The following is an 18544-nucleotide window of genomic DNA, read 5'->3' on the forward strand; positions in this document are numbered from 1 at the left end:
CTTTATTCACCAAAAACGTTTTTTTAATTCGCCAAAAACGGTTCTGTAATCTGGAACGTTCGCTACGTTGAGCTCCAGTTAGCCGCCTTATCGCACTGCGCGAGAGGCAACTGGGTCATGCGTCACGGGCAAAAGGTCAAAGGTAACAAGGTGACCAGCTTATTATGTTGTACAAAAAAAAGCCCAACAAAAAACTAATAATTTTAGTACATGTTATTATGTGTCAGAAGAGGACTTAGAAAATAATAATACCAAAACAAAACAAAAAAATAAAAAATTGACCAAAATGGCACTTGGGGGCAAGGAGCTAAAAGGGCAGGTGCTCAAGCACCCCCAGCCCCCCCACCTGCACGTGCCTGCTGTGACTATATGTCATTTACAACAAACATCAAACACGGTAAATATGTTTCATTAAGTATTTAACAAACAAATGGCTTCTACCGCGATAATTATGTGAAATTAAATTAATTGTCTAGATGATTTCTGCAATGTGAGAAATTCCTACCTTGGTACCTGTTGGTGCCAAGCTTTCTGAAGGCTTTTTTTTTTAGATTTTGTCTTTTTTTTTTGGTTGTCATTTTATCAATGAGGTCTGTGGCCTTATTATAATAACACAATGTTGCTGTGCAATTGCAAAAATCAAGCAAGTAGATAGTCAGACCTGAAAGTAATAGTATGTCAGAAGATAAGTATTTTCAGGAGACATGTCTTTCATCATCACTCAGTTAATAGTCTGCTGTAGCTTCTGAACTTAGCCATCTAAAAAATCCTGTTGTTGATGGTACAAATGCCATTTAATGTGTATCAAACTGCGTGTCCATGGTATTTTTAATAACTTTCAGAAATGCATTTGAACAAATTTGTTTTGTGTATTTGTACAGATAAAGTACCGGTATCCTCAACTTATGTGTTCATCTACGCTTGGATAACTCAGAGCAGTTCAACAGCTAAAAAAGCAACCGATGAAAGAAAAAGAAATCACTCTTCTGAAAAAGCTCACAACAAGAATGTCTTAAAAAAAAAGTAATAAAAAAAACACAAAAAAGGGGATGAACACCTTATGTGTATCAGGTGTGACTGATACACATAATGTAGTAACAGAGTTACTGTTTTTAATTTTGCTCGTTACCATTATACGACATGTATAGATGCTTTGTGGCAGCTGGGCTCGGGAATGTGTTTTGATTTTTGTAATCCAATTGCACCACCTCATTTTAATGATTGGCTTATTAGTTTTGATATTTTTAAGAAGGCACCCAGTGGAAAATAACCACAAACACAACAAAAGCTGTTATTGAACATGACTTCTTCAACTTTTAAAGGCCGTTGTTGCCGCTCCTTAACCGCCACGCTTTGTTGTTTGGCTGTATGCAAAAGCCAGTCTGACAAGTTGTATTTGTGCAAATAGGCAGGGGAATTTTGTTGACATTACATTTCAGTGTTTACAGATGCTTTAAGGATTCTTACTTGAAAGCCATTATGCTGCACAGCGTAAAATAGACAGCTTAGCATTGAATGCTGGAGTTATTTTCAAATGAAAACAAATGCAAACTGTAAAATATGAAATTGGACCACACATTCGATTCAGTGATCGACGTCATGCAACTTGCCTCTCACGTTTGATTAGAGCTGCCAAGAAAAAACATGTTTTGCAGAAGGCGAATATTGCGCTGATTCTTTCAGGCAGAGGACTTCAGCTTTAATTTTACTCATAAACATATTTAGGAATGGTTTGCCAGATTGTGGTACCAGTGTACTTTGATAGCAGCTTTGTGAGGTCTGGAAAGTAACACTCAAATGGAACGCAATCATTGCACACATTTGGTGGTCTGTAAATGGATAGATTAGTTTATTTACTCATGGTTGTGCTGATTGTCCTTTTTGTTCGCTGCTGTCTTCTAAAGCCCTGTGGAGCAGTGCTGCTTTGATGTTGTCTACTTTCACTTTCGCTAATTTTGAAGGTTCTAAGATAGCCATAACAAAAAATACCATTTTCCCTTGTTTTTGTTATGATTTTTATCTCTTGGGTGCCCAGGTTCCAAAGAACAAAGGACTTAATTTTTCTTGGCTGAGACACTTATGTCTTCCATTTCCATTGATAAATATTTATCCTATACAAATTGGCTGAAAAAACAAAACAAGTCTGTAAAATGTAAGCTTATGAAAAAATAGAAAAATGCGCAATAATCTACACTGCTCAAAAAAATAAAGGGAACACTCAAATAACACATCCTAGATCTGAATGAATGAAATATAATTGCCAATAATTTCCATCTGTTGTCTATTCCATTTGCACAACAGCAGGTGAAATTGATTGTCAATCAGTGTTGCTTCCTAAGTGGACAGTTTGATTTCACAGAAGTTTGATTTACTTGGAGTTATATTGTGTTGTTTAAGTGTTCCCTTTATTTTTTTGAGCAGTATAGTTTAAAACCGTGTAAATCATTACATTAAGGCTTTCTTGACGCACCTTTTGATTCAGTTTAAGCATTCAGTCCTCTTCTTTACTTAGTAATATTTACCCACTCTAACTTGCAGAAGATCTCCAAATTGATCGGACTATCTATCATTCTTCATTCTCTCTTAATTCTTCTGTTACATTCTGGTTAGACCATTCCAACTGTTTTTATTGTTTGCAAACTGTCTGCAAACTCTGGCTTTAGTTATAGGATGCAAATAAGCAAATCTCAAGAAAATCCTGCTCGGATTATTTACGGTTAATTTAATTCTATTCTATTTAATGGCAGGTGTGTCCGCAGCAATGCCAAATTATGAAATTGAATCCAAAGGGTTGAATGGTGTGAGCACTTAGCAACCAGCTCATTGCAGCTCAAAGTATTAATACTTATTAATTCTCAGTGGCAAACTGACAGAAGGTTAGATTTAGCTTTAACAACTTACTCCAGGGTTTTTCACTGCTACCATCTTTCTCACTCAGGTGCCCATGGACGACTCTGTGGGTTTGCTAACTGAGCCTCAGGTGGCCATGTTCTGTGGGAAGTTGAACATGCACATCAACGTACAGACTGGGAAATGGGAGTCTGACCCATCTGGCACCAAGAGCTGCATTGGCACCAAGGAGGGCATCTTGCAGTACTGCCAAGAGGTACAGAGACAGACTGTCACTACAGATAGACTGGGAACAGACAGGAGGATGAACAGAGATCCCACATGAAGAACAAAAATGCAAATAATGCCATGTAAAATGCTGAAAACTTGTTTTCTTTAATCAGGTGTACCCAGATCTACAGATCACAAATGTTGTCGAGGCCAACCAACCCATCAGCATTCCCAACTGGTGCAAGAAGGGTCGCAAGCAGTGCCGGAGTCACACACACATCGTGGTGCCGTACCGCTGCCTGGGTAAGCAGCTGGGATGCTGCAGCTGTGGGTAGCTGAGGGATGACGTTCGAAGAGATGGGTGTCCAACGGTAACCTTATGATTGTGTTTCAGTCGGGGAATTTGTCAGTGACGCCCTGCTGGTTCCCGACAAGTGCAAGTTCCTGCACCAGGAGCAGATGAACAAGTGTGAAAGTCACCTGCACTGGCACACTGTAGCCAAGGAGGTGAGGATGGACAGCAGGCACTGCCGGGCTTCACACAGTTTATCGTCACTTATCTTGTTTTGGCTTTTTTTCATCCAGCCTGTACTTTTATCGGTTTCAGACTTACTCTGGCACTGTCCTGCTGATTGCGTGCCCCTTATCTTTTTGAAATAATTTTACGTTCTGTTGTATGTCACTTACTGAGTTATTTAAGCAATGTTGAAATCATAACCTCATGCAGGCTTAGATGTCACAACAACCGACTTTTAGAACGAATCCACAAAGTGTCCGCACATCCTTAAAAAGTCTTGAATTCGTGTATCTAAAATTAAAGCCTTAAAATGTCTTCAATTAATTAGAAGAATGTAAGTCTGCACTAAATATGTTAATCACAAGTCTTAAATTTTGTCTTGAAAGGACTATTTAATCTAATTTATTCTATGTATTTTTCTCATGGGACATTTCTGTCAGGCAGGCACTTTCATTGCATTATGTGACTTGCTTCTAATGTACCCCTGCTAGATCCCTAGTTAGCTTTTTTGCGTCTGTCGTGGGTGAGTACAAATTTACCCAGCTGGCTGGGCGAAGATTGTAGATTTTTTCGGCGATACTGGTCTTAAGTTCCATTCACAGTGGTCTTAAAAAAGTCTTAGAAAGTCTTAAATTTGAGTTGGTAAAAGCTGCAGAAACCTTAATTCAAGTTTATGTGGTGTGGCTTTTGGATGCCGTTTGTATACAGTTCACTAATTGAAGACTTCTTTTATTTAGTCTTGCGGAGACCGCTCAATGAACCTCCATGACTACGGGATGCTGTTGCCGTGCGGCATCGATCGTTTCCGAGGCGTGGAATTTGTGTGCTGCCCGGCGGAGGAAGAGCGCAAGTTGGACAGCGCGGAACAAAACGAGGAGGAGTCTGACGTCTGGTGGGGCGCAGCCGAGAACGAATATTCTGACAACAGGTACATCACGTCGCCGCACACCTGCACAAATCTGCACACGCAAACACTGACCCGACTCCTCCGTCGGCAGCATGACGCGCCCAGCGGACACGCAGCCAGCCGCCGCCGAGGACGAGGAAGACGAGGAGGAAGACGCTTTCGAAAGGGACGAGGATGGAGACGGCGATGAGGATGACGAGGAAGACGATGACGACGACGATGTCATCGATGAGCGGGATAGCGACGAGCGCAGCTCCAGCGTCGCCATGACGACCACCACCACGACCACCACTGAATCCGTTGAGGAAGTTGTGCGAGGTGAGACGTGAGGCTGGGCGCCTCCTTCATGTTGATCCACTTTATTTCATTTTGACGTTTTCCATCACATTCAGAAGCTCCATTCCTGCTTTGACGTTTGTTCCAATGTGCCTGTGTGTGTGTGTGTGTGTGTGTGTGTGTGTACGTAACCTCAGCGGTGTGCTGGGCCCGCGCCGATTCAGGCCCTTGTCACGCCATGCTGGAACGTTGGTACTTCGTCCCCAAAAAGGGCCGCTGTGCTCCCTTCCTTTTCGGGGGCTGCGGGGGCAACAGGAATAACTTTAATTCGGAGGAGTACTGCCTGGCTGTGTGTAGCAGCTCGTGTAAGTCCGTCCTGTCTGGAGCTGGACCACGAAGTGTCCACCTCACCGGCCTGACCCCTGTCCTCAGGCTGCCTCTTATTCACGTACTCTATAGTCGCTCTGATGCCTCCTAACCACTCAGAGCTCTGACTGTGTATAGCCTTGTTTTGTGTTGAGCATGAAATGCCGTCATCCGTCACGCCTTTCTGCATTCTTTTTCTTTTATGCCAACTAATCTAAGGGGATTAATTTTAATCTTTTAGTTCAGTTGAAATTTTGGGATTTTACAGGCGCCGACACGTGATTCTCATCCAGTTAACTGAGACATTCTTAATTTTCCTATAATTGTCAAAATTTGTTAAAAAAAAACCATAAAAAAAACAACCCACAGTCAATGTTTGCTCATCTTACAATTACCGTAAGTTGTTTATAAAATCAACAATATGTATATATAAGTGTGGTGAAATAAGACACCACATTACACTTACTCACTCAGCAGACACTCCTCCTGCTGCAATATCGCCCTTGTTTTCCTTGCCAGTTTTTCCGACAATGTATTATTTTCATTTGTCTGAAGTACTAGGCCAATACTAGTTTGTTTGCTTTTTGACTTGTTGGTTGTTCGACTCGTAACCTACTTGCATACAGTTCCAGATGATGATGTGTAGATAAAAACTTAAAGCAAAACTTAGCTGTTCTGCTGCTGTATAAAATGTATTGTTTATAAAATCTGACTGCTATTTTTATTATTCTCCTTCACCCTAAAGACTCTGTAAGACCCAGAGTTAAAATATTACATCTATTTTTCAAACAAAACACTCAACAAATATTGACATTTTTTTGTTGTTGTTGTTGGGTTTTTTTGTTTTTGTTTTGTTTTTAACCTAAACTTAGATATTGAGCCCTATTGTTAGAATGCTATTGGATTGAAAATGTGGAAATAACTTCACCCCACAGGGTCACAGAATATCACAACTTGGAAAAAGAAAATCTCTGTGATTCACTGTAACATTCAGAAAGAAGTGATTTAAATGTCTCTTCAATTGTACAGTGTCTAGAACATATGATCATATGTAACATTTTCATAAATCCTTCCGAACGCAATAAAATCGGACCGCATCCTATTTACATCTCCTATAAAGCCATCTAAAAAGTTGAACTGTTTTTTTCCCCCCATGTCTCTGTGTCTGGGTGTTCCAGACTGGAGGGCCTTTTTTCATTGTGAATGTATTTGAAAAGGGTGGACAATCCTTTTGATTCTCTGGGAAAACCCATATTGATTAAATAAGCAGAATAACACACAGGCTTACAAGGCAGGTACACACAAGAAAAGCAGGCTGAGATTTAAAGACAATCTTCCTGCTGCTCAGCTCCTGGGTGTGTGTCGCACAAAATGACAGACAGCAGACCAGCTGTGGGTGTCTTCCGCTGAGTTTTGTAACAGATGCCGAAATCAACAGTGTAACAGTAATTGGGACAACATAAAAGAGCCGTTTGACTGCTTTCAGGTTTTATTTGGGAAGAAAATCTATCAGACCTTCCTTTTTACGTTGCTTTATTAGTTTCAGGGATGGAAAATTTTTTTAGGCCCACATTGTGAAATACTTTTGGATGTCTATATAACTGCTTTTATGTGACTTTATGTGCTTTTTTCTGGCTGATTTCGAAAAAATATTAAATGAAGGGGGAAAAAAATCAACTTCAGTGCGCATTACAATAAAATTAACGTTTTTATTCATTTGAAAGCATATGGAAAGTTATAGTTTTGCTCAGAATCTTATGAGATGAAGAATAAACAACCGATGATTGCAGCTGTTAAATTTTTTTTTTTTTGTTGTTGTTTTTGTTTTATAGAATAATATCAGCTTTTACTTTATAACCATTTTGTCTTTAAAACACAGTCAGCAGTTGGGCTTTTGACGTTTGAACCCCAAAGTCGGAGAACAGTGCTAAGACGGAAGCAGTGAGTCAATCAAGGATAGAGCCCTTTTGACAGTCATGATTTATATTTAAATTCATGTCATGTAATTATTGCTGACCTAAATTACTAACTCTTCTTCCAGCATGAAGACAAAGAAGTCTGGACTGCGCCTGCATGCGTTTCAACTCGTGTGTCTGCATGCTTTGCTCTGCGGAGTTTATGGCTCTCTCTCTCTCTCTCTCTCTCTCTCTCTCTCTCTCTCTCTCTCTCTCTGTCTGTCTGTCTGTGTCAGCTGAGGGCTCATAGCTGAAAGAAGCTGTGAGCAAAAGAACTGTTGGTGCAGTTAGCCCTGATCTTGAGTCAGCGTGCTGTTGTGTCAGTTACTAGATTGTGAAATCCACTTCTGGATGTGTACATAACTGCTTTTATGTGACTAACTGCTTATCAGTGAAGACAAATTATGTCTTCACTGACTTCCCGCACCATCTTTTGTATACAGTACACAGTCCGCTCTGGATTCATTCCTCTCATTTCCCCCCCTCCCCCTTTCAGTGCCCACCATAGCGCCCAGTCCTCCGGATGCGGTGGATCAGTACCTCGAATCGCCCGGGGATGACAACGAGCACACGGATTTCCGAAAAGCCAAAGAAAGCCTTGAGGCCAAACACCGTGAAAAAATGTCTCAGGTGCGTGACTTCACATCCGAAACACCCACACATGGATCGTTCCGGTGCCAAGGAATGTAATCATAAGTCTTTTGATTCTCAGTTGATGAGGGAGTGGGAGGAGGCGGAGAGACAAGTGAAGAACCTTCCTCGTTCGGATAAGAAAGCTGTAATTCAGGTGGGACTCAAGTGTTTGTTTTCGTGAAATGAAAGCAAAGTTGCAGTCACTTGAAGTGAAATGGACTCTAAGAGGCCATTCTCATTGAAACTTTAAAGGGGATTTTTTTTCCCAGTATAAAAATGTACATCTTTCTGGCATCACACCAAACTGTCCATGCGTCCTTTAAAGTCTTAAATTAAAGTATCCAAAATGAAAGCTTTAAAATGTTTTAAACTTGTTTAAAACATTTCTTTGTGTGTGTTGTGGGGCTTTTTTTGTCAGGCAAAATCGGTAAACCGATTGTAGTTTTCTTGCAGATTACTTACTGATCTTTAAAAAGCCTGACCTGCCGATTCCGATTTTGGCCAATACTGATGTTTTTGTCTGAAATGTTGCTAAACATAGAAAGAAAGCCACTGAGTTGTCAACAGGCAGTCAAAACTTTTCTCACGGTAGAACAAAACATGTTAGACCTTTGTTGAGATAGATTAGATCGATGGATCAGATCGGCTTCATATATAATTATCGGCCGATCACCGATCCCCCAAAATTAACTAAACCTTGGCCAATTTATCGGTGGACCCTTACTTCCTGTGACTCAATGCAATTTAAGCGACCACTTACTGTCTGCTAATATACCCTTACTAGCTACCTAGCCCTTTTGCATCTATCATGGGTCAGTGCAAATTTATCGCCAGTTAGCTGGACAAAATCTGTTCATTTCTGTGGAGGTATAGGTCTTAAATTCAATTCATAATGGTCTTAAAAAGATCTTAAAGCCACTTAAATTTGAGTGGGTGAAACCTGCAGAAACCCTGACACCAACTGACTGGGTTTCTGAAACGTTTCATGCACGCAGCACTTCCAGGAGAAGGTGGAAGCCCTGGAGCAAGAGGCTGCAGAGGAGCGGCAGCAGCTGGTGGAGACGCACATGGCCCGGGTGGAGGCCCTGCTCAACAGCCGCAGGCGTCTGGCTCTGGAAAATTATCTCAGCGCCCTTCAGACTAATCCTCCTCGGGTACTTCTGCACGATCACACAACACCTACAGAACCACATTTCAATTACACCTGACTGTAAATGTAATCACGTGTGGTCGTCTCATCTCACAACCACAAACTTCCGCATGCTTTATTAGGCATTTGTTTGATGGACCAAAACAAATGTCGTGCATCACTGCAGTAGTAAAAAGAAAGTGGATATCTCAAAAGTGTGGCGTGCATTTGTGTACTCTTGGAGTGGAAGAAGATGCTCAGGTTAGATGAGGCCAAAAATGAAATATCATAGTTTACAAGCAAATCATTCTGTGTGACTGAAAGTAAAGATAGGTTATCGCCCAGACACACCATCCCCACAGAGACACATGGTGGTGACAGCATTATGCTGTGGGAACATTTCTTTTTAGCAGAGACAGGGAATGCGTCTGCTAAACCTGTTTAGGTTTCCATTTGTTGCAACTAAGACTGTATGTCCAATTATGTATCGTCACTCGCTTTTATTTCATAAAATCCCAATTAAATGAACTGAGGTTTGTGGTTGTAATGTGACAATATGTGTAAAAGTATCAGGAATGTGAATGCTTTTTAAAAGACACTGCATCCGAGTGTAGAGTTCCCGTTTGTACCCTAATAATCAAGAATTGGCATGAAACACGAACATGTTTAATAGCTGGTGTCACCGACAGCCCCGGCAGGTGCTGAGCCTGCTGAAGAAGTACGTCCGTGCAGAACAGAAGGACAGGCAGCACACACTGAAACACTACGAACACGTCCGCACCGTCGACCCCAAGAAGGCCGCTCAGATCCGCCCTCAGGTGCTGAAACCTATACACCACAACCACTAAGTAAAGATAGGACATCTTTACTCTCAAGAGTTTTGACTCTGACCTCTCTTTTCACCTCTTGACCTTTAGGTTCTGACTCACCTTCGTGTGATTGATGAGAGGATGAATCAGTCTGTAGGTCTGCTCTACAAGGTGCCCAGTGTGGCCACTGAGATCCAAAAACAAGTTGGTAAGTGTTCCTAATGACGGTGCTTGGACCCACTTTGTCACACAAATCCTCTGCACTTAAAGAGATTTGTTTGGAGAGCACATTTTTATATTTTTTTTCTGACTGTTTGCAGTAATTAGCTGTGATCCAAAACGGCATACAAGCCTTATCCTAAAACTACTCTTCTTTTGGTTTGACATGACGCTAATCCCAAGCAAGCAAAAAAAAAAAGTCTTATTGCAGTCAGCGGAGATTTGATGACTTAGCTTTGTTTTAAATCAGTGGAAATCTAGATATCACGAGGAGGTTGTTAGACCGATTTCAGGTGATAGAAACTCAAAGTAGGAAGTAGCTGTGGATTAGATACCTGCTTTTTTAAAGGTTTTTACAAATAAAAATCTCACAGTCCATAATCAGAAAACGCTAAAACTACTGCATCACTGTCAACGCACCGAGACATGACATGCTGTAGACATCCACAGCTCAACTGGACAAATGTACGTCATACAGACCACAAATCAGGCTTTTATGAAAAGGCTTTCCTTCTCTGTTTGAAGGAAACACCACAAACCAAAGGCTGCTCTGCTCATAAGAGACCAACATTAACATTGTTTTTTTGCCTCTGTTCAAAATACTGAACCATGAAACACAGTGGTGGCAGCATTGTGTTATGGAGAAGATTTCTTCTACAGGGAAATTGAAGCCGGTCAGGTTCAGTTTCCAGCTGGATAATAACCTGTAAACAGACAGTCAGCACTACAATAGAACTGAATGGATAAGATCAACGCATTCTTGTGTTCAAATGGTCTAGATCACCGGTGTCAAACTCCAGTCCTGGAGGGCCTCTGCCCTGCCAACTTTTAGATGTGCCTTTGCTGCACCACACCTGAATAGAATAATTAGGTCATTAGCAAGGCTCTGGAGAACTGATCTACACAAGGTGGAGGTAATTAAGCCATTTCATTCCAGTGTTTTGTACCTGTGGAACATCTAAAAACTACAAGACAGTGGCCCTTGAGGACTGGAGTTTGACACCCCTGGCATAGACAAAGCCCAGCCCTCAAAACCAATTCAAAATCTGTGCCAGTGCTCAGAGTTTCTCCATCCAGTCTCACCGAGTTTGAGCTAATTTGGGAGGAAGAAATCAGCCTCCAGATGAGTGAAGCCAGTCGAGATAAACGCAAAATGACCAACAAGCTACAGATATATTGACTCTGGTTTTAGCCACGTTGTCACATTGTGGTTGCAATAAGATGTAAAAACAAAGTTTAATCGAGGCAGTTTATCTGATTCGGAAGTGATTAGGTGCCAACTTACACAACATTATCTTTTCGCTGTACAACCAGAAAAAAAACAAATTCTGCTCTCACTGATACAGGGTTATGCTGTTTCCCTGTGCTTAATCAACTGGAGTCCAATATAATAATAGTGAACTGGCAGTCATATAATTTAAGAGTTCAACTGTGTTAAAATTGTGCAACAGTATGTGATTAACTTGCCGCAAAAAGACATTGAGACACCACTGTGCTCCACATGGATGGATTAGTCACTTTGCGAGGAGGTTTGTGAAAGTTTGAGGCGGTGGATGAATCAGGCGCGCTATATGTGACGCGTGTGGGAGATTTGGTAAGGACAGAGAATAAATCCAATGTTAGATTCCCATTGCTATTACTAATTTATTAGAAGTTTTCTTTGGAGAGCAAAGAGGTCATCCTAACACTACAGCAACAATAAGACATTATATCTTTTAAAATATTGATATTACATTGACAAATGGTCAGGATGAAAGAATCAGAATGAGTCATTAATCTAGCCTGCTAAGCAAGTTCAGTTCAGTTAGCATGGCACCGTCATGCTAACTGGGCTAGCTGCTTTTACTCACTTATCCATTCCTACCGTCTCTGCCTTCCACGCTCACTTTGTTTCTTTCCCTTCCAGCGATTATAGTGCAGAGAGTCCAGTCTGAGCTGTCTCAGCAAGTCTCTTCCCTGCAGAGCGACGGGCGGGTGAGTCAGGCTGCTCCCACTCGCATATGCCTCCTGCATGTATAAATAGCGTTAAAGCCAAACAATATGACAGTTGGGACAAAGTCACGAAGCACAAGGAAACTTAAAATGCTGACGCGGTGGGTGCGCAAAAAAACAAAAGCTGAGCTCCAAACAAATCTGTCAGACTGTGGGGATCACATATTTAGGAGAATTTATTCAGTGTTTTTGTGTAATTTTGGCTCTTTAAGGCCATCGACTGAGTCTTGTGACTCGGTCTTTCTGGGGACAACTCATCAGATTTGGAAAGCCTTTCACTCTGACGCGTCCTGATCAACGTCCCTCTGCGTTTGCAGGTGGACGGCAGGGTGAGCTATGGCAACGACGCGCTGATGCCAGATCAGGCCTACAGCTCTGCTCCCATGGAACCCGGCCTGGACGGACTGGGCTTCATTCACCCGGAGAGCTTCAACCAGCCAAACACTGAGAACCACGGTAATGCTTAACGTAAAGGGGTCTAGTTGACGTAAAATCTGTGAACGGTGAACCTCTTTAATAAAAATAAATAAATAGATTGGATTAAATGTACTTAACAGGTTTCCTGTGTCCCTGAAGCCAATCTTTAACAGTAAGCACTTGTCCCAATTGGACTACCGTATTTTCCGGATTATAAGACGCACTGCTGATTTTTGAGAAAATTTAAGGCTTTTAGGTGCGCCTTATAGTCCGGAAAATACGGTACTTCAACCCTTGTGCTTGCAAGGACTGAGGCAAATTATACAAGTGATACTGGTGTGGGGTCAGTTGGACCCTATTTGTAAACACAAGGGTTAAATTAAGTATCTTTGAAAAGCAGCTACATTTTATTAGTATTACATGACCTGCTCGGGTGTTAGCTCAGATAGTTGAACTTTAGGTGTCATTACTTGTCTCAGCAGCTCTCTCCCACACAAACGACTGTCTGAGCGGCCATCGCCAACGCCGTCCCTCTTTTGCTTTCAGTGTCTTTGTAAAACTTTTTGTTTATTATGGAAAACCCAGATTCGTTAGCTCAACGTATCACACAAAGCGCCTGTAATTTAGAGTTGCAAGTCGCATACATAAAAAGAAGGTTGTAATTGTTACAAACCACATGATTCCCTGAGGGTGCAACTTGAATAAAGTCACAGACAGTAGAGAACCCACAACCGCTATCAGGAGTTCAGTTTAGTCCTATTCAACGTTGTTTTTTTTTTTTGCTGTTTTTCTCTGCAGTTGAGCCTGTCGATGCTCGTCCCAATCCAGACAGAGGACTCCCGACACGACCTGGTATGTATCTGTGTTTGCAACACCCTTTTTAATTACAATAAATAAATAAAAAAGTTCAAAACACGTAAATGTTTTACCAATCATTATTTTAGGGATTTGTTCACCTGTTCTGAACTAAAATATCTCAACAACTTTTTGATGAACAGCTGTTTTACTTCGCACAGATACGGAACTCATTTTATGGACTCTTTTTGTTTTTTATTCTGGTACCAATGAATCTCAAGGTCATACTCAAAACTGAAATAAATATATATATATAAGCCTATCTGCAGTGCAATAGTTACAGTGCAGTAAACCTTACAGTTACTAAACTCCCACCCTGATTCACTAACTTCATCATGGAACATTTGCATAACTAAAGTGTTTCTTTTTTTCTTTTTTTTTTTAGCTGTAAAATGCTGCTGACTACGATGTGCAGGCATAAAGAAGCATTATAGTTAAAAAGGCCCATTGTCTGTAGTTTCCTGAATAAAACTGAGATTGATTTACTCTCCTCTGTTCTCACCGTGTTATACTAAACATAATAAGTACAAAAGAAATGCAACTGGCTGAGTCAAGTCTTCTGATCCTTTTAATTGTTTGAAGATAGTTCCACTCAGAACGGTCGGACAAAGGACATATTATGTGCATATTTCAGCCTATCAAATCATCGCATTGTTTCCAGGAAAGTACCTGCTCGGTTTTCCTTACTGCTTTCATATCTTAAGAATCGAAAAACATTTAACTGCTGGGCTTGTAGGGATTTTTTGTCCCTTTCAAGCTATAAAACCAGTCTGTCAATCATTGTTTGCCTTGTGGGTTTCTTTTTCTGTAAGCAGGTGTGTGACAAAGCACTTCTAGTGAACTTTCTGTTTTCAAATGAAGTTGATTTGTCTGATTTCAGTTTCTGCCTTGAACCAGAAGAGATGCCAGAGGTGCGGATGGACACCGAAGAGAGGCAGAGCGCTGGATACGAGGTTTACCATCAAAAACTGGTAAGATCGCCAAGCGGGTCATTCCCTCCTCCCAGAGTTTAGAACAGGGTTCAGACGCAGTCTGGAACCCCATTATTTTAGGGATTTGTTCACCTGTTCTGAACTAAAATATCTCAACAACTTTTTGATGAACAGCTGTTTTACTTCGCACAGATACGGGTAATTCTCATTTTATGGACTCTTTTTGTTTTTTTATTCTGGTACCAACATGAATCTCAAGGTCATATTTTCTCAAAACTGAAAATAAATCTATATATATATATATAAGCCTTATCTGCAGGTGCAATAGTTTACAGTGCAGTAAACCTTTACAGTTTACTAAACTCCACACCCTGATTTCACTAACTTCATCATGGAACATGTTGCATAACTAAAGTGTTTTTCTTTTTTTCTTTTTTTTTTTTAGCTGTAAAATGCTGCTGACTACGATGTGCAGGCATAAAGAAGCATTTTATAGTTAAAAAGGCCCATTGTCTGTAGTTTCCTGAATAAAAACTGAGATTGGATTTTACTTTCTCTCTCTGTTTCTCACCGTGTTTATACTAAACATAATAAGTACAAAAGAAATGCAACTGGCTTGGAGTCAAGTCTTTCTGATCCTTTTTAATTTGTTTGAAGATAGTTTCCACTCAGAACGGTCGGACAAAGGACTCATATTTATGTGCATATTTCAGCCTATCAAATTCATCGCATTGTTTGTCCAGGAAAGTACCTGCTCGTGTTTTCCTTACTGCTTTCATATCTTAAGAATCGAAAACATTTAACTGCTGGGCTTGTAGGGATTTTTTTGTCCCTTTCAAGCTATAAAACCAGTCTTGTCAATCATTATGTTGTTGCCTTGTGGGTTTCTTTTTTCTGTAAGCAGGTGTGTGACAAAGCACTTCTAGTGAAACTTTCTGTTTTCAAATGAAGTTGATTTGTCTGATTTCAGTTTCTGCCTTGAAGCCAGAAGAGATGCCAGAGGTGCGGATGGACACCGAAGAGAGGCAGAGCGCTGGATACGAGGTTTACCATCAAAAACTGGTAGAGATCGCCAAGCGGGTCATTCCCTCCTCCCAGAGTAGTTTAGAACAGGGTTCAGACGCAGTCTGGAACCCGGACTGAGTCTCTTCCTGGTCTGGATTAAAATTTAAAAATAAACAAAACCTAAAGTGGACACATTCAGATTTCCAGACTTTTTTCTCTCTTTTGTGCTCTGCCAGATCCATCCATCATAAATTCAGTGAAGCTTTTGTACATGTACTTTGGAAAGGGGCTGGAAAAACTGAGCTCTCTGAAAAATTATACCAAAGAAATGAGAAAATGGGTAGAAACTATTGTTATTTAAAAAAATCTTTACCTTTTGGCAAAAGCTTTTATATATCCTATGATAGCAAAAATTGCAACAATGCATCCATACTGTAAAGACTTTTTAAATGTCACTTTACCAGATACAAGAAAGCTGTTTAAATGCTGCAAAATTAAGTATGTTTATAGCATTTAGTCCCTTTTATTGTACTGATATATAGTCCTGACCGACGCGTCTCATCTGCAGGTGTTTTTTGCTGAGGACGTGGGGTCCAACAAGGGCGCCATCATCGGGCTTATGGTTGGAGGGGTCGTCATAGCGACAGTCATCGTCATTACTTTGGTGATGCTGAGAAAGAAGCAATACACCTCCATCCATCACGGCGTAATCGAGGTAAAAGGCTAAAACCTACATGATGTGATACTCTATAAACTTCCTTCTTCATAATCTCCCTTTCTTCCCCCGTGATTTATTTATTTATTTATTTTATTTTATTTGTTTGTTGAAGGTGGACGCAGCAGTGACTCCCGAGGAGCGTCATCTGGCCAAGATGCAGCAGAACGGCTACGAGAACCCGACCTACAAATTCTTCGAGCAGATGCAGAACTGAAGGACCGCTGGCTGACGTGTCCTTCAGGTGTGCCCCGCCCGGCTCCACACGGTCACCGTCGCGCTCTCTTCCATTCTGATCCCTTGCCCTCAGCCCCTGCAGGGACCACGAGGGCGGCTGGTCAAAGCTGGTTTTTAACGATTTGAACAGAAAAGATCAATCTTTTGCATGTCTCAGTCAGGGGTTTGGGCCAAAGGATGCTGGCATGGAACGAATATCTTTTTAATCTTTTTTTTTTTTGTTCTTGCTTGATTGTAAAGAGCTAAAAAGCCTCCCCCCCACCCTCCCATCCCTCAAGCAGACAAAGGTACCCTGGTTTACCTGCACGTTTCAGCCAATCACAACTCCTCGTGGTGTTTGTACAGGAAACACCTTTGTGTTTATATGACATCATCATCTGCCCTCAGATAACAGGACGGGGCTCTTAGAGCTCCTCGCCGCACGACTGAAGTGTTTCAGGTAGATTTTACATAAAAAGCAGAAAACAAAGAAAAAAATATATCCTCAATCAAAATATATTAAAAGCTGATGATATTTAATGTTTTGTTTGTTTTTTTTCATGTGTAATATAATAAGCCAGAGATTAGCTGTAAGTATATGTAGTGCATGGCATTTATCGAAGTATGCGGACGTCCTGAGAGCGGACCTCCCTCTTAGATATTTTAGCAGGATTGTATATTTCCAGTGTCAACTTTGTGATCTCGTGATATGAAGGAGGAAAAAAAAAAAAAAAAAGTATTGAGAATATGTTCTGCTTTGTCGTCGCACAGACTCGCTTTAATTGAAATCCGCTCATCTCCATGCTTCACTGTTGCGTTAGCTGCATGGGCCAAATGCTCTCTCCTCGTGTGAAATATGAAGTCTACTAGAATCTGAAAGGAAGAAGATCGTGTTACTGTTTGCGTTTCTATGCACTCGTCATTTCCGAAGCCTGGCTGTTATCACCAAATATGAATAGCGTTAATTTTGATGCCGACTGTCGCCGCACTTTGTGATCTCTTCTTTTGTTTTAGAACGAAGATTGAAGGGGTGGTCCAGGATTTTACAACGAGGTTCTGTGGAAAGAGCGTAAGCAGTTAGTATCTTACCTGCTGCGGATAATTTAGTGTTCACCTCGCTCTAACCCGCCATGCTGCGTGTGAGTCGTGCGAGCATCGTTGCACGCACAGCAAAGGTCTCAGAAGAAATCTCAATAAAAAGCATGTGAAAATATCAAGTTTTACTCTTTAAATTGACTTAATATGAGCAAAGCTTCAGGCACAGCAGCAAGGAGAAACTCTGAGCTGCTTATGTGTTGCAGGACCTCTTGCAGCTCTGCATCTGTAATATTAGGAGGGTAAAAATTACAATTTAATTCAACAGTAAAAATATGTTTCTATGCTTTTAAACCTGCTGTGAGAAAATCATGTATTTGACTATTATTTATTTATACTGTACATATTTGAGCCATAGTCACATTTGCAGTCAGTGGGTATTTCTACAAAAGCGATTGATCATTTACCTCAGAGGTGGATATTGGAGGCGGTGCGCCACCGATGACCTTCCTGTGTGAAACGCGCGCTGAGAGTGGAACGTGTAAAAGCTTTCCTGGTCAGACAAGTGAGGCAGTTTAAAAATCAGCATTTTGCACTATTTTTCTTATGCTGTTGATGTTTTTTAAAGTTTTGGAGTTGCTTTAAGCCTCGAGGATCAAATCACCTGGATTGATACTAAATGAAGACACAAACAGTAAAAACTGTAAGATAGTAACTGCTTCGAACCTCGAACAGAACCTCGCTTCTGGATCCTGAGCTGTCCCCCTTTCATGTTAAGCTTTAGAAAGCTGTTTTTGTTTTTAGTAAAGCATATCATTCCTGATTTAACTAATATCTTGATTGTAAATACTTGGCCGACGGAGCATCTGGGTTTGTTGAGCCGCTGAAGTGATGGGTTTCCAGTTGTCTGCTCTTTTGTCCTCGTCTAAAAATCCCCCCCAACTCCTCACATCGACCCTTTTTGTTTCAGATCTGGCAGCAATATTGTACAGAGCAGGAGTTGTTAATCAGACATTAGCGAGGGCAGTACTTACTGGAAAGTGCTCAGATGTTCTCCAGACGGTTCTGTATTTACACCACAAACATTCCTTCACCAAATCAACCCTTTCTATTTTTCTACATCTGCTGTGTATACATGTACAGTGCTGTAACGTTTCTTTCCTTGCATATCTGTTGTAATGCTCCTCGAAGCGAGAGACGTGTTCAACTCCCCTTAAGTTATTATAATAGTTACCATGAATGTGACATGCATATATTGCATTATTATAAAAATACAACACATATCACCTCTGCAAATGTACAGACACCAACTGAAGCTCTTAAATCAGGTGAATGTTTAATTAAATGCTTTCTCCCCCCCCTTCATTGGTTTGGTGACCTTCCTTTTGTGTGTGGTTTGAAACATTTGCTTAAAGTCAGAAAAGCTTTCTACACTCCCCCATTCCATAAATAAATTTTGAATGTACATATGACTGTGGCTGTTTTTTTTTCTTCTGTGGGGCATAA

The 18544-nt window shown here is 40.9% G+C and overlaps 1 protein-coding gene across 4 annotated transcripts in view; it reads left to right on the plus strand.

Moving 5' to 3' along the window:
- Window positions 1-18503, plus strand: part of appb (amyloid beta (A4) precursor protein b) — a 40096-nt gene extending 21593 nt beyond the window's left edge. Inside the window, exons 2-18 of one of the 4 annotated variants that reach the window (XM_008401700.3) lie at window positions 2939-3106; window positions 3234-3363; window positions 3455-3567; window positions 4315-4505; window positions 4576-4802; window positions 4958-5125; window positions 7578-7711; window positions 7794-7868; window positions 8710-8868; window positions 9533-9661; window positions 9761-9860; window positions 11778-11845; window positions 12181-12319; window positions 13079-13132; window positions 15038-15129; window positions 15641-15787; window positions 15903-18503. In XM_008401700.3, coding sequence (XP_008399922.1) covers window positions 2939-3106; window positions 3234-3363; window positions 3455-3567; window positions 4315-4505; window positions 4576-4802; window positions 4958-5125; window positions 7578-7711; window positions 7794-7868; window positions 8710-8868; window positions 9533-9661; window positions 9761-9860; window positions 11778-11845; window positions 12181-12319; window positions 13079-13132; window positions 15038-15129; window positions 15641-15787; window positions 15903-16004 — 2196 coding nt within the window. In that variant the 3' untranslated portion in view covers window positions 16005-18503. Of the gene's footprint in view, window positions 1-2938; window positions 3107-3233; window positions 3364-3454; window positions 3568-4314; window positions 4506-4575; window positions 4803-4957; window positions 5126-7577; window positions 7712-7793; window positions 7869-8709; window positions 8869-9532; window positions 9662-9760; window positions 9861-11777; window positions 11846-12180; window positions 12320-13078; window positions 13133-14015; window positions 14138-15037; window positions 15130-15640; window positions 15788-15902 lie in introns of those variants that run through there. The other 3 variants (XM_081602221.1, XM_008401719.3, XM_081602229.1) reach the window with 3 other exon arrangements.
- The last annotated feature ends 41 nt before the right edge of the window (window positions 18504-18544 follow it).

The sequence above is a fragment of the Poecilia reticulata genome, chromosome 2, assembly GCF_904066995.2.
Source record: "Poecilia reticulata chromosome 2, P_reticulata-male-v2, whole genome shotgun sequence".
NCBI lineage: Eukaryota > Metazoa > Chordata > Actinopteri > Cyprinodontiformes > Poeciliidae > Poecilia > Poecilia reticulata.